Below are 13869 nucleotides of genomic sequence, written 5' to 3' on the forward strand. Positions count from 1 at the left end.
GTCTCTTCTACATCAACATGTGTCCCCTCTTCCTCATGTCTCTTCTACATCAACATGTGTCCCCTCTTCTTCATGTCTCTTCTTCATCAACATGTGTCCCCTCTTCTTCATGTCTCTTCTACATCAACATGTGTCCCCTCTGTGGAAAGAGACTCTGAAAGTTTCAGGAACAAAGATTATCTCTCTTTTTGATCCATTTATATAAAAACCTGTCTGAAAATGAGCTGATCAGATTTTGGCCACTTTATGATGTCATAACGATGTTTTGGCTTGTGTAACCATTAGCCAATCACCAACCACGGTGTTATGGGATGCTGCAATGATCTGTTTGGTGTTTCAGCCAATCAGAGACAGGTTCTGGATATCTCTGAGAACTATAATATATTGATGAAAAACAGTATAACAGGAGACCTTTAAGGTAAATTTACTATATACTATTTACAGCGTGTTTGCACTTTCAGAAAATACATGCAGAAGTACGTAAAATATATATTTTTTATCTGTAATTAAATATGTAACTCGTAATATAAAAATGTATTACTATTATAAGACTTTAAGATATTTCTTTGTAATTTTAAGGTAAACATAAAAGTGTAAAATAAAGAAAATGTAAGTAAAACATTTGTACATACCTATAAACCTGCAGAATATATATTTATATTCCTGATGCAGTTTTCCACCCAAATGACCTTTTTATGGGTTTGAATCTGACTCAAGAATGCAGTATATTTCCTCCTCAGAGAAAAGGAAAGCGAGGTAACTCATATTTACGACGACTGACGCAGGTTGCTCTGTAACGCAGATAGCAGAGGGTTTACGTCCCAGAGCTGCTTTAGTTTCACACGCTTTCTGCACCGGAGCCAAATGTGTCCACATGTTGGATAAATGTTGTTACCTGAAACACATGAGAAGCACTTTACTGCTCCCAGTGAGGACATGAGGTCATTTCCTGCTTCAGGTACGCTCTGCAAAGCTTCGGTTGCATCATCACAAAACCATACATATCAAGAGAGAACACAAGAAGTACTTTTTAACATCATACAAAAAGACGCATACTCTCTCTGATCTTGTTCATGAGTAAAAGTAGAAGTACTCAGATCTTGTACTTGAGTAAAAGTAGAAGTACTCAGATCTTGTACTTGAGTAAAAGTAGAAGTACTCAGATCTTGTACTTGAGTAAAAGTAGAAGTACTCAGATCTTGTACTTGAGTAAAAGTACTTAATGACTAACAACAACTGGTGCTCAGATGTGAAGATTATTTCATCGGACTGTTCGGCACAGCTAGAGCACCTCATGATCTCATGTCGGGCCTTCCATCTGCCGAGGGAATTCACATCTGTTGTGATAACAGCAGTGTATATCCCGCCGCAGCCACTCGCCGACAACAACACGGCACTCGATCAGCTGTTTGGGTTTATTGATAAAACCGAGACTTCACGGCCAGATGCGGCGTTCGTTGTGGCCGGAGATTTCAACAACCGCCAACATGAAGAAGGTTTTGCCAAAATATTACCAACACATCAACTTCCCGACGCGCGGGGGAAACATACTGGACCATGTTTATTCCCCTTTCCGGAATGGATATAAGGCTCTCCCTCGCCCTCCCTTCGGCAAATCGGACCATATCTCACTACTGTTGTTGCCTGCTTACAAGCAGAAACTTAAAAGGGACAGACCGATAACAAGGACAGTACAACGATGGAGCGAGGAGTCAGATTCAGCACTGCAGGATTGCTTTGCATCTACGGATTGGAGTGTGTTTTGAGGACAATAACATCAACACACACACGGACACTGTCATCTGCTACATTGGGAAATGCATCGATGACGTGGGTACCGAAGGTTTCTGTACGGACATTCCCAAATCAAAAGCCCTGGGTAAACGGTGAGGTGCGCGGCAAACTGAAAGCGCGCACTCTCGCGCACACAGCGGGAGATTTGGAGGAGTACAGGAAGTCTAGGTATGATCTCCGGAGAGCAATAAAAAATGCAAAGAGACAGTACAAAGACAAGGTGGAATCTGACTTCAAAGGCTGTAACACTAGGAATTTGTGGGCGGGACTAAGGACAATGACTGACTACAAAGGAGCAGCGGGGGGTGCTGCGGGAGTGTCTGCGTGCGCATCTCTCCCAGATGAGCTAAACAGTTTTTTTGCACGCTTTGAGAGCAGCCAGGCTGTGGAGGTACAGAGGGACCAGGAGCTACACTGCCCTTTTGTTTTAAATAGGGCAGATGTGTGTAAATCCTTTAAAAGGGTTAACCCACACAAGGCTCCTGGACCTGATGGCATCCCTGGCCGTGTTCTCAGGGTGTGTGCAGTTCAGCTGGCAGAGGTGTTCACAGACATCTTCAACAGGTCCCTGCTGCAGTCTGTAGTCCCCACATGTCTTAAACACTCCACCATCATTCCTGTCCCCAAAAAGACAATCATCACCTGCCCCAACGACTACCGCCCAGTAGCACTCACCTCCATCATAATGAAGTGCTTTGAGCGGTTAGTCAAATTATTCATCACCTCCTCCCTCCCTGAATCTCTGGACCCCCTGCAGTTTGCCTACAGAGCAAACAGGTCCACAGACGACGCCATAGCCCTCACCCTCCACACTGCCCTCTCACACCTGGACCCGAAGAACAGGAACACATATGTGAGAATGCTGTTCATTGACTACAGTTCAGCATTCAACACCATTGTGCCCTCCAAGCTGGCCATCAAGCTCAGAGACCTCGGGCTCAACAGCGCCCTCTGCGACTGGATCCTGAACTTCCTGACGGGCAGACCCCAGGCAGTGCGGGTGGGAAACATCACATCCTCCACCCTGATTCTCAACACCGGTGCCCCTCAAGGCTGCGTGCTCAGCCCTCTCCTCTACTCCCTGTTCACCCACGACTGCGTGGCCACACACAGCTCCAACACCATCGTGAAGTTTGCTGATGACGCGACCGTCATCGGCCAGATCACAGACGATGACGAGACGGCATACAGAGAGGAGGTCGAAAACCTGACATCTTGGTGCCAGGAGAACAACCTCCATCTCAACATCAGCAAAACAAAGGAGCTGATTGTGGACTACAGGAAGCAGCAGGGAGAGGGACACGCCCCCATCGCCATCAATGGGACTACGGTGGAGAGAGTCAAAAGCTTCAGGTTCCTTGGGGTCCACATCACTGAGGACCTGACATGGTCTCTTCACACCACCACCATCACCAAGAAAGCTCGACAGCGGCTCTTCTTCCTCCGCAGGTTGAGGAGGTTCAAAATGGATTCCAGGATACTCTGCAACTTCTACAGGTGCACGATAGAGGAGTATCCTCACTGGCAGCATGACGGCCTGGTACGGCAGCTGCACCGACCTCGATCGTAAGGCTTTACAGAGGGTGGTGAAAACTGCACAGCACATCACCAGGACGGAGCTGCCATCCATGGAGGACCTTTACTCCCAGCGGCTCAGGAAGAAATCACTACGGATTATCAAAGACCCCCATCACCCCAGCCACAAACTGTTCTTTCTGTTGCCGTCTGGCAGACGTTACCGCAGCATCCGGGCAAGGACAAGAAGATTCGGAGACAGTTTCTTCCCGCGGGCAGTGAGACTGTTAAAAAATTGAACTGTTGAAACAACTTCAAACATTCAACTGCTACTCAGTAGTATGTATCTAATACCTAATATATATATATCATTCCAATAACTTGTATATAGACTCATACTGCACTATTCCACATCATAACTTTATTTCATTTTTATAACTATTATTATTTTTGTATTGCTCTTGCTCTTATTGTTATTATGTTATGTTATTATGTTGCATTGTTGGAGAAGCCTGTGACATAAGATTTTCAACTGCATAATTACTCTGTAGCTATGTCAGATTGACAATAAAGAACCTTGAACCTTGAAGTAGAAGTACTCAGATCTTGTACTTGAGTAAAAGTAGAAGTACTCAGATCTTGTACTTGAGTAAAAGTAGAAGTACTCAGATCTTGTACTTGAGTAAAAGTAGAAGTACTCAGATCTTGTACTTGAGTAAAAGTAGAAGTACTCAGATCTTGTACTTGAGTAAAAGTAGAAGTACTCAGATCTTGTACTTGAGTAAAAGTAGAAGTACTCAGATCTTGTACTTGAGTAAAAGTAGAAGTACTCAGATATTGTACTTGAGTAAAAGTAGAAGTACTCAGATCTTGTACTTGAGTAAAAGTAGAAGTACTCAGATCTTGTACTTGAGTAACAGTAGAAGTACTCAGATCTTGTACTTGAATAAAAGTAGAAGTACTCAGATCTTGTACTTGAGTAAAAGTAGAAGTACTCAGATCTTGTACTTGAGTAAAAGTAGAAGTACTCAGATCTTGTACTTGAGTAAAAGTAGAAGTACTCAGATCTTGTACTTGAGTAAAAGTAGAAGTACTCAGATCTTGTACTTGAGTAAAAGTAGAAGTACTCAGATCTTGTACTTGAGTAAAAGTAGAAGTACTCAGATCTTGTACTTGAGTAAAAGTAGAAGTACTCAGATCTTGTACTTGAGTAAAAGTAGAAGTACTCAGATCTTGTACTTGAGTAAAAGTAGAAGTACTCAGATCTTGTACTTGAGTAAAAGTAGAAGTACTCAGATATTGTACTTGAGTAAAAGTAGAAGTACTCAGATCTTGTACTTGAGTAAAAGTAGAAGTACTCAGATCTTGTACTTGAGTAAAAGTAGAAGTACTCAGATCTTGTACTTGAGTAAAAGTAGAAGTACTCAGATCTTGTACTTGAATAAAAGTAGAAGTACTCAGATCTTGTACTTGAGTAAAAGTAGAAGTACTCAGATCTTGTACTTGAGTAAAAGTAGAAGTACTCAGATCTTGTACTTGAGTAAAAGTAGAAGTACTCAGATCTTGTACTTGAGTAAAAGTAGAAGTACTCAGATCTTGTACTTGAATAAAAGTAGAAGTACTCAGATCTTGTACTTGAGTAAAAGTAGAAGTACTCAGATCTGGTACTTGAGTAAAAGTAGAAGTACTCAGATCTTGTACTTGAGTAAAAGTAGAAGCAATCAGATATTGTACTTTAGTAAAAGTAGAAGTACTCAGATCTTGTACTTGAGTAAAAGTAGAAGTACTCAGATCTTGTACTTGAGTAAAAGTAGAAGTACTCAGATCTGGTACTTGAGTAAAAGTAGAAGTACTCAGATCTTGTACTTGAGTAAAAGTAGAAGCACTCAGATATTGTACTTGAGTAAAAGTAGAAGTACTCAGATATTGTACTTGAGTAAAAGTAGAAGTACTCAGATCTTGTACTTGAGTAAAAGTAGAAGTACTCAGATCTTGTACTTGAGTAAAAGTAGAAGTACTCAGATCTTGTACTTGAGTAAAAGTAGAAGCAATCAGATATTGTACTTGAGTAAAAGTAGAAGTACTCAGATCTTGTACTTGAGTAAAAGTAGAAGTACTCAGATCTTGTACTTGAGTAAAAGTAGAAGCAATCAGATATTGTACTTGAGTAAAAGTAGAAGTACTCAGATCTTATACTTGAGTAAAAGTAAAAGTACTCAGATCTTATACTTGAGTAAAAGTAGAAGTACCAGAGTGGAATACTCTGTTACAAATAAAAGTCCTGCATTCAAAATGTTACTCGAGAAGTAGAAAAGCATTAGGATCAGAATATACTTAAAGTATCAAAAGTAAAAGTATTCATTGTGCAGAAAATGGCCTTTGTGTGTGTGTATAATTATATTTATATATGTGAGATTTCAAGATGATATTGTTGCATTTTACTGCTGTAGAAAAACCAAGATCTGCAAATATATAAATAATTTGACTCTTTTATTGTGACTTTAGGAGTCCACTAGTTTCATTTTAGAGATGCATTTTGTTTTTTAAGTAACTAAAGCTGTTGTAAATGTAATGGAGTAGAAGTATGAAGAAGCATAACATCTAAAAAGTTAAGTACAAGTACCTCATGACGGGTTTTTGTGGATGTTTCAATACTGTAGCTAACGTGGTAATGTAATTCAAAACACTTTGGTGCATGTGGGATAAAAGGATTAGATCAGGGTCTAGATGAATATTTAGTGTTGAGGTGATAAGATGACAGGAGGGATCAGAGGAGTTATTAAATCATGCTGAGGATTAAATAGCTGCCAGAGAAAAGTTATAAAGCTGTCCTCACACAGAAATATTATATATCACAGAGATAAGGGAGGGAGGAGGGGAAGATTAAATACAAGAAATATAGAGAGGAGGAGGAAGGTGAGGAAATACTAAAACCTGAAGGGATAAATGAGAGAGGAAAGGTAGAAGAAGGATCCTCTCCTCTGCAGATATAATCAACATGGAGTTAAATGAGATGTCTCTGCCTCTCCCACTGTAAACACAATGCAACCAGTTCGTCCTTCCAGCAGGAGAGAGAAGAGACGCTGGGTTTGATTATCCCAGAAACAGAGGTCAGAGAAACATCCGAAGTATCAGAGTCTCTGATTCAACAAGGAGGGTCAAAGTGGGACAGGAAGATGGTGAGGAAGGAAAAACAATGACTGTTCTTTACCCTTTTTACACTGAAGAGCCGTTTGTGAATATCTTTTACAACAACAACAAAAGAGGGGTGCAGGAATGAGTTCTACTACCCTGAAATGTGAAGTCATGTGACCGTGCTTTAGTTCCTTTATAGCCCAACATTAGCCGCCTTTAGCTTAGCGGTGGTAACGTGAAGTCATGTGACCGTGCTGTAGTTCCTTTATAGTCCAACATTAGCCTCCTTTAGCTTAGCGGTGGTGACGTGAAGTCATGTGACCGTGCTGTAGTTCCTTTATAGCCCAACGTTAGCCGCCTTTAGCTTAGCGGTGGTGACGTGAAGTCATGTGACCGTGCTGTAGTTCCTTTATAGCCCAACATTAGCCGCCTTTAGCTTAGCGGTGGTGACGTGAAGTCATGTGACCGTGCTGTAGTTCCTTTATAGCCCAACATTAGCCACCTTTAGCTTAGCGGTGGTGAAGTCATGTGACCGTGCTGTAGTTCCTTTATAGCCCAACATTAGCCGCCTTTAGCTTAGCGGTGATGACGTGAAGTCATGTGACCGTGTGTAGTTCCTTTATAGCCCAACATTAGCCGCCTTTAGCTTAGCGGTTGTGAAGTCATGTGACCGTGCTGTAGTTCCTTTATAGCCCAACATTAGCCGCCTTTAGCTTAGCGGTGGTGACGTGAAGTCATGTGACCGTGCTGTAGTTCCTTCATAGCCAACATTAGCCGCCTTTAGCGTAGCGGTGGTGACGTGAAGTCATGTGACCGTGCTGTAGTTCCTTCATAGCCCAACATTAGCCTCCTTTAGCTTAGCGGTGGTGAAGTCATGTGACCGGTGCTGTAGTTCCTTTATAGCCCAACATTAGCCGCCTTTAGCTTAGCGGTGGGTTGACATGAAGTCCATGTGACCGTGCTGTAGTTCCTTTATAGCCCAACATTAGCCTCCTTTAGCTTAGCGGTGGTGAAGTCATGGTGACCGTGCTGTAGTTCCTTTATAGGCCCAACATTAGCCGCCTTTAGCTTAGCGGTGGTGATGTGAAGTCATGTGACCGTGGCTGTAGTTCCTTCATAGCCAACATTAGCCTCCTTTAGCTTAGCGGGTGGTGAAGTCATGTGACCGTGCTGTAGTTCCTTTATAGCCCAACATTAGCCGCCTTTAGCTTAGCGGTGGTGACGTGAAGCCATGTGACCGTGCTGTAGTTCCTTTATAGCCCAACATTACACACTACGTTGTGGTGAACTACGTTAAAGCTGTTTCTCTTTCACTTATGAAGCCAGATTGAGTTGCAAAACGTTGAAAATCGCGTAAAAGGCGTAGTCGTTACACATCTGTCTCAGGTTTGTTTCACTTTGTGGTTGTTTTGTGTCTCTTTTTAATTCATATTTACATCTTTTTGTATATCTTTGTAGTAGTTTTGTGTCTCTTTAGGGCTTTATCGTGTACCTTTGGTAACGGCTTTGTGTCTCTGTCTACATTTTCAGTCTTTTCTTTTTCATTTTATTGCCTTTTGTGTAGTCATTTTAGATATTCTTTTTGTGATTTTTGCCTTTTTTAAGTCTTTGAGTCCCTGATTGGTTGAAACGTGTCCCTAATGGCGCGTTTCCACTACAGGCGCGGAGCACGGTTTAAGAGGGCTGTGTGACGTCAGCGGCCCGTCTTGGTTGCGTTTCCACTTGGGCCTAGTACCGGCCGGTGGGTCCTAATTCACAGTTTTCTGGCCTCATCAAATCGTGGTTCTAGGGCCAGAGACAACGAGGCTGAGTCGGCTGTAGTATGCTAACTAGAGAGAGAATCGCTGGCAAGGGGGCTACAACTACAACAAGATGGACATATTTGACCGTGATTTAATTGTAATACACGTTTCAAAATGATGCCGAAGTAACAACATACTGATACCGGTTAGTAAAAACCATGAATTAATGCTTTGACAAGTCTGCAGACAGACGGCAGGCGACACACCTTTTAAAATGCGTGTTTTCTAAATGGGAGATTGGCTAAGCTAACGCAATATATGCTCCGACCGTCCCACACTCACAACAACGGCCTATACAGACATAAATAAAGCAAGCGACTGTACTCGCAATGACACAGGCAGTCTGTGGTGTGTACCTTGTTTAACTTTTGTCTAGTTTCTGAACATATATGAAGGAGCTGTGAGCTCTGAGGGTCTAACAGCTAACGGCTGTGGTTGTTTTTTCTGGGGTTCTCATTGAAGATGACGTCACGGCTCCGCCTACACTGCGTTACTATAGATACTACCCACCCCAGTTCCTAAACTGTAATGGAAAATGCGCCATAAAGTGAGCCAGTCCTAACGAGCCTAGCCATACCGAGCGAGGCCGAGCGATGGCCGTGTAGTGGAAATGCGCCATAAAGAAGTAACCAGCGTGGCCCCTGATACTTGTGGCCCATTCATAATCCACCCAGGCTGTTCAGCATCTTCTTTGAACTTCCAACACAAAACTATTATTAATCATCAAACTGAATTTCACATGAATTCCATATAAAAATGGTCCACCATGAACCTTTTCTGGCTTGTTGAAGCTTTTAATATCATTATTTTCCATATTTAGAAAGTCATTTTAGACGTTTTAATTCATTCCTTATTTAAACAATAATTTTCTCTCCACTAACACAGGAAGCTCTGCACAAAGAGTGGACGTTTCAGAGCAGAAGCCGTCTATTCAGGAGAGACGAGGGTCAATGAGACAGTATTTCCTGTCCTAATCTGAATATTTTAACCCTTTATTAACCCTCTCTCCTTCTCGGTATGTAATTCCTTCCTCTCACAAACTCAAAACTGTCCCATAACGTCTACATTAGAAACAACAGGAAATAATAAAACCAGCTGTCCTCAGTACATTAACCGTGTGAAAGATGGCGGTCCAGACGTGGAAAGTGACGCAGCTGTTGACTCGTTGTTTATCCCCATGGTGCAACAGGAACAGGAAGTGAAGATGTGTCCAGCTGAATAGGCGTGGGAACCGTTCCCTAAACAATGTCCTCCATTTCTCTCTGTGTGCATGAGGGTGAAAAACCTCAATCAGGAAATCTCTCAAAGTTGTAATTAGCTTGGTGGAAGAACTCAAAGCTAAAATTAGAAATACTACAGAGTACAAATACTCATTAATAATAAATCTGCAATGGAGCGAGTTACTAAATTCTATAAAATAAGAGTAAATAAGGACATTGTTAGCCAAAAATGTTAGGGGGGTAAAAGTTTAAAGTAGCATAATGTGGAAAAAACTCAATTGAAGTACCTACATTTCTTAAGTAAAAGTACTTAGTTATTCCACCAATGCCATAAAGACAATTCCTCGTTATCATGAGGTGTTGGTGAACTTGTAAACAATGAACAATTAAACCCCGAGGCCGCAGCTGTGACGAATCGCTGACGGGACGCCATTCACACTTCCTGCTATTATCTTTGAAACACTACTCCATAATTTTCCTGACTTTCCCCCGTGAACGACGGCAGCGTTCGTCATTATAGCTTCACAATAGTTACAATAGAATCCACCTGTGACTCAAAGTGTGTGGGAGAGAAGGAAACAGGGATTTTAGCCTTTGCAGACCATTTACATGCACGAAAACCAACACTACAGGAGGAAGGAACACACAGAAAGCAGAATAGGGCCTCTTTAAAGATCCTCTGACTGATGGTAGGAGCCCCCTCCTCTCTTTTATGACTAGTTATGGGTTTTATATAAAGAGTTACGCAAACTGTTGTATAATCAGGCAGTTGTTCCCTGAAGTGTCCTTGATTTACACTCATTATATCACTATTTGAGTAAATTGAACTAATAACAAGAGAATGACGTCATGACCTTCCCCTTTGACCTGCCGAGACGACCTGATCTGAACCAAAAATAAACAACACTTATATTTTTAGTCTCCTAAAGTTGACATGATGTCCTTACCCGGTTGACTTTACCCACAGTGTGTGTGTTGGTGTGTGGTGTGTGTGTGGTGTGTGTGTGTGTGTGGTGTGTGTGTGTGTGTGTGTGTGTGTGTGTGTGGTGTGTGTTGGTGTGTGGTGTGTGTGTGTGGTGTGTGTGTGTGTTGTGTGTGCGTGAGGATGCATTCTATATTATGTGGTGTGTAGTTGTTACTAATTCAGTCGTGTGTTTAAATCAAACAGACAGAGGAAACAAACGATGAGCTTCCTCCAGGGATTTATTTACAAAAAACGTCCTGTCCAAACGCTCTGGAAAATACAACACACACACACACACACCCACACACACACACACACACACATTGTCTGTCTCTGTGTTGACAGGTCTGAGGAGTTTGTTTCCTCGAGTCAAGTGTTAAACAACAACTGACCGATGATGACGTCAAACACACGATGTTTGTCAAACTTACATAACACTGAATATCTAGTGTTTACAGTTTTAATGTAAATAAAACATTTGTTATTGTTTATTTAATTATTGGATGTTCACTTTCAAATATATGCGTATTTGGTTGTTTCACCACCCTCTCTCTGTCTCTTTGGATTTTGTTATTTATGAGACACTTTTATACCGTTGTTTAGATTCCAGGACACTGTGTTTATTTACCACTTTAACTCTTCACCACACGTCACACACACACACACAACACACACACCACACCACACACACACACACACACACACACACACACCACACACATGGCATTGCTTAACGTTGCACAGACGCTGGATCTTTAACAGAATATGTCACGGAGAAACGTGGTCACAATCCCAAACAAACACAAGTGTTTATGAAAGTAATTACAGAGGATAGTGTGTCGTCATCAGGAATGAAAAGGGGAATGCTTTTAATTTGAAGAGGGTTTTACCCAGGGGCAACCATTAAGTGGGTTAAAGGTGCAGGATGCTAAAGTCTGTGAGTCACTGCAGTTGTTTTGGAGTCTGAGAGTAACATTAAGAGATTAAAGGCCATCTTTGTTTTCCTGCAGAAAACAACGCAGAGGTGTGTGTGTGTGTGTGTGTGTGTGTGTGTGTGTGTGTTTGTGTGTGTGTGTGTGTGTGTGTGTGAGTGTGTGTGGTGTGTTGTGTGTGTGTGTGTGTGTGTGTGTGTTGTGTGTTTCTTCTTCTCCGCAGCGTCTTCTAACCTGTTGAATTTTTAAACCCTGCTGACAAGATGTAATCCAGCCAGACGCCATGATGGATCATCATCATTTCTCACATGATTACTCGCTCAGTTTCTCCCACAAATATACTAAAAGCTTGGTTACTTGCCACTTATACTCATTTCTATAGTTACAGTGGAGGTAATTAAAGTTGCATTAAAAAATGTTTTACACTTATTAATGTCGTGTTGTCTACAAGGAGGGATTCATGTAAAGATTTACTGGACGAGGTGCAGGGGAGAGCCTCTGCTTGAGCTGACTGTTTGCATTTCTTGATGAATAGTAAATCAAAGACTTGCAAAATGACCACTAAGGGATGCACAACAACAACAACAACAACAACAACAACAACAACAACAAATAGACGTCAAACTGCTTTAAAAAGACACAAAACACCCCAAAAGAGATGCAATATGAGCAAAAAGTGATGCAAAACCACCAAATAAAGACGCAAAACGCAAATATAATGTGTTTTATGCTCTTAATGTCTTTCATTGTAAAGCGCTTTCAATTGCCTTGTGTTGAAAAGTGGTATATAAATAGCCTTGCCTTAAACTGAAAGAATTTAAATGTTCTTACTTTTCAGAGTTTAAATCGTGTGATTAAAACCCAACATTAAATGTGTGTTTTCTCTCTCCTCCTGCAGTGATCGAGTGTGTTCGGCCTTCTTCTGTGTATCTCTGCACACGGTGAAGATCAGGCGGAGATGGCGGCGCTCCTGAAGGCATCAGGAGGAGTCGGGGGGGTGAGGTCTCTGCACATCCTGATGCTGGTTCTCCTCCAGCAGCTGTGGTTTCAGCCAGTAGTAACCAGCACCACTGAAGAGCCCAAAGCCTGGAGACAAACTGGGCCCAGACTGCAGCTCTCACACTCAGGTAGGAACCAGAAAGCAAAGTGTTTAATCCTCTGTCTTCACCATTTGTGTGGGCTGTCCCTGAAGGCAGCATCTCCCTGGTCCAATGAGATTTCTCCGTGTGATTTTGCGTAGAAAAAATCATCTCTGTGTCAAACAAACGTTTATGATACTTACACGTTTAGTTCAGCAGGATAATCTCCACATATTAACACCACTTTATGATTTCTGAAGTAAAAAGCTAATGTTGGGCTATAAAGGAACTACAGCACGGTCACATGACTTCACGTCACCACCGCTAAGCTAAAGGTGGCTAATGTTGGGCTATAAAGGAACTACAGCACGGTCACATGACTTCACGTCACCACCGCTAAGCTAAAGGAGGCTAATGTTGGGCTATAAAGGAACTACAGCACGGTCACATGACTTCACGTCACCACCGCTAAGCTAAAGGTGGCTAATGTTGGGCTATAAAGGAACTACAGCACGGTCACATGACTTCACGTCACCACAGCTAAGCTAAAGGTGGCTAATGTTGGGCTATAAAGGAACTACAGCACGGTCACATGACCTCACGTCACCACCGCTAAGCTAAAGGTGGCTAATGTTGGGCTATAAAGGAACTACAGCACGGTCACATGACTTCACGTCACCACCGCTAAGCTAAAGGTGGCTAATGTTGGGCTATAAAGGAACTACAGCACGGTCACATGACTTCACATCACCACCGCTAAGCTAAAGGCTAATGTTTTAGGGGTTTAGTGCTTTGCTCAAGACTCCTCTTTAGCTACCAATCCACACTATGTACTTAACCAGCGATCCTTCTATTATAATAATTAGGTAGTAATAATAATACTGCCACCCTTATATGGTCAGACTGGGTTGGGGTTGTTTATTAGCACTTGTTGTCATAAACTTTCTGCATGCATTTCAATTGTGTAATGCTAGCACATTAGCATGGCATAGTAGTTATCGTTTGTAGCTTCAGAATTAAGTAGCACCCACTGTAAACATCCCTTGTAGCTCTTGTGCTGTGCGCGGTTGTTGTTGTTGTTGTAGGTGCAAAAAGTTGCCGTTTTAAACATAAATTCGTCTTCTGTGGTGTTTAAAAGTATGAATAGATTAGCACTATTAGCTTTCTTAGCATTTGTTATCCTCCTATGAGCGAACAAACACGTGGTGCAGTTTTTGATAAAGTAGGGATTTAATGACCACATATAAAACATATATCTTTGCTAGCTTAGCAAAAAAATAAAGAGTCGGGTTTCACCATTTTCTTTTTCAAATGATGATTTTGTAATGAACAGAAAATGAGGGTTTTATTTCTTCACATGTTCAAAGTGTGTGTGAGGTGAGTGTGTTCCTGATCAGGATATTTCCATCATCTCCCCCTCTCTCCACC

General features: G+C 41.9%; 1 protein-coding gene across 1 annotated transcript in view; it reads left to right on the forward strand.

Moving 5' to 3' along the window:
* The window catches only part of LOC117486604 (semaphorin-3D-like), a gene marked incomplete at its 3' end in the record, with an annotated part of 86590 nt that overhangs the window by 35902 nt on the left and 36819 nt on the right, over positions 1 to 13869 (forward strand). The window contains 1 exon segment of the mRNA XM_034135111.1: positions 12261 to 12489. Coding sequence (XP_033991002.1) covers positions 12321 to 12489 — 169 coding nt within the window.

The sequence above is a fragment of the Trematomus bernacchii genome, unplaced genomic scaffold (assembly GCF_902827165.1).
Source record: "Trematomus bernacchii unplaced genomic scaffold, fTreBer1.1, whole genome shotgun sequence".
NCBI classification, from domain to species: Eukaryota; Metazoa; Chordata; class Actinopteri; order Perciformes; family Nototheniidae; genus Trematomus; species Trematomus bernacchii.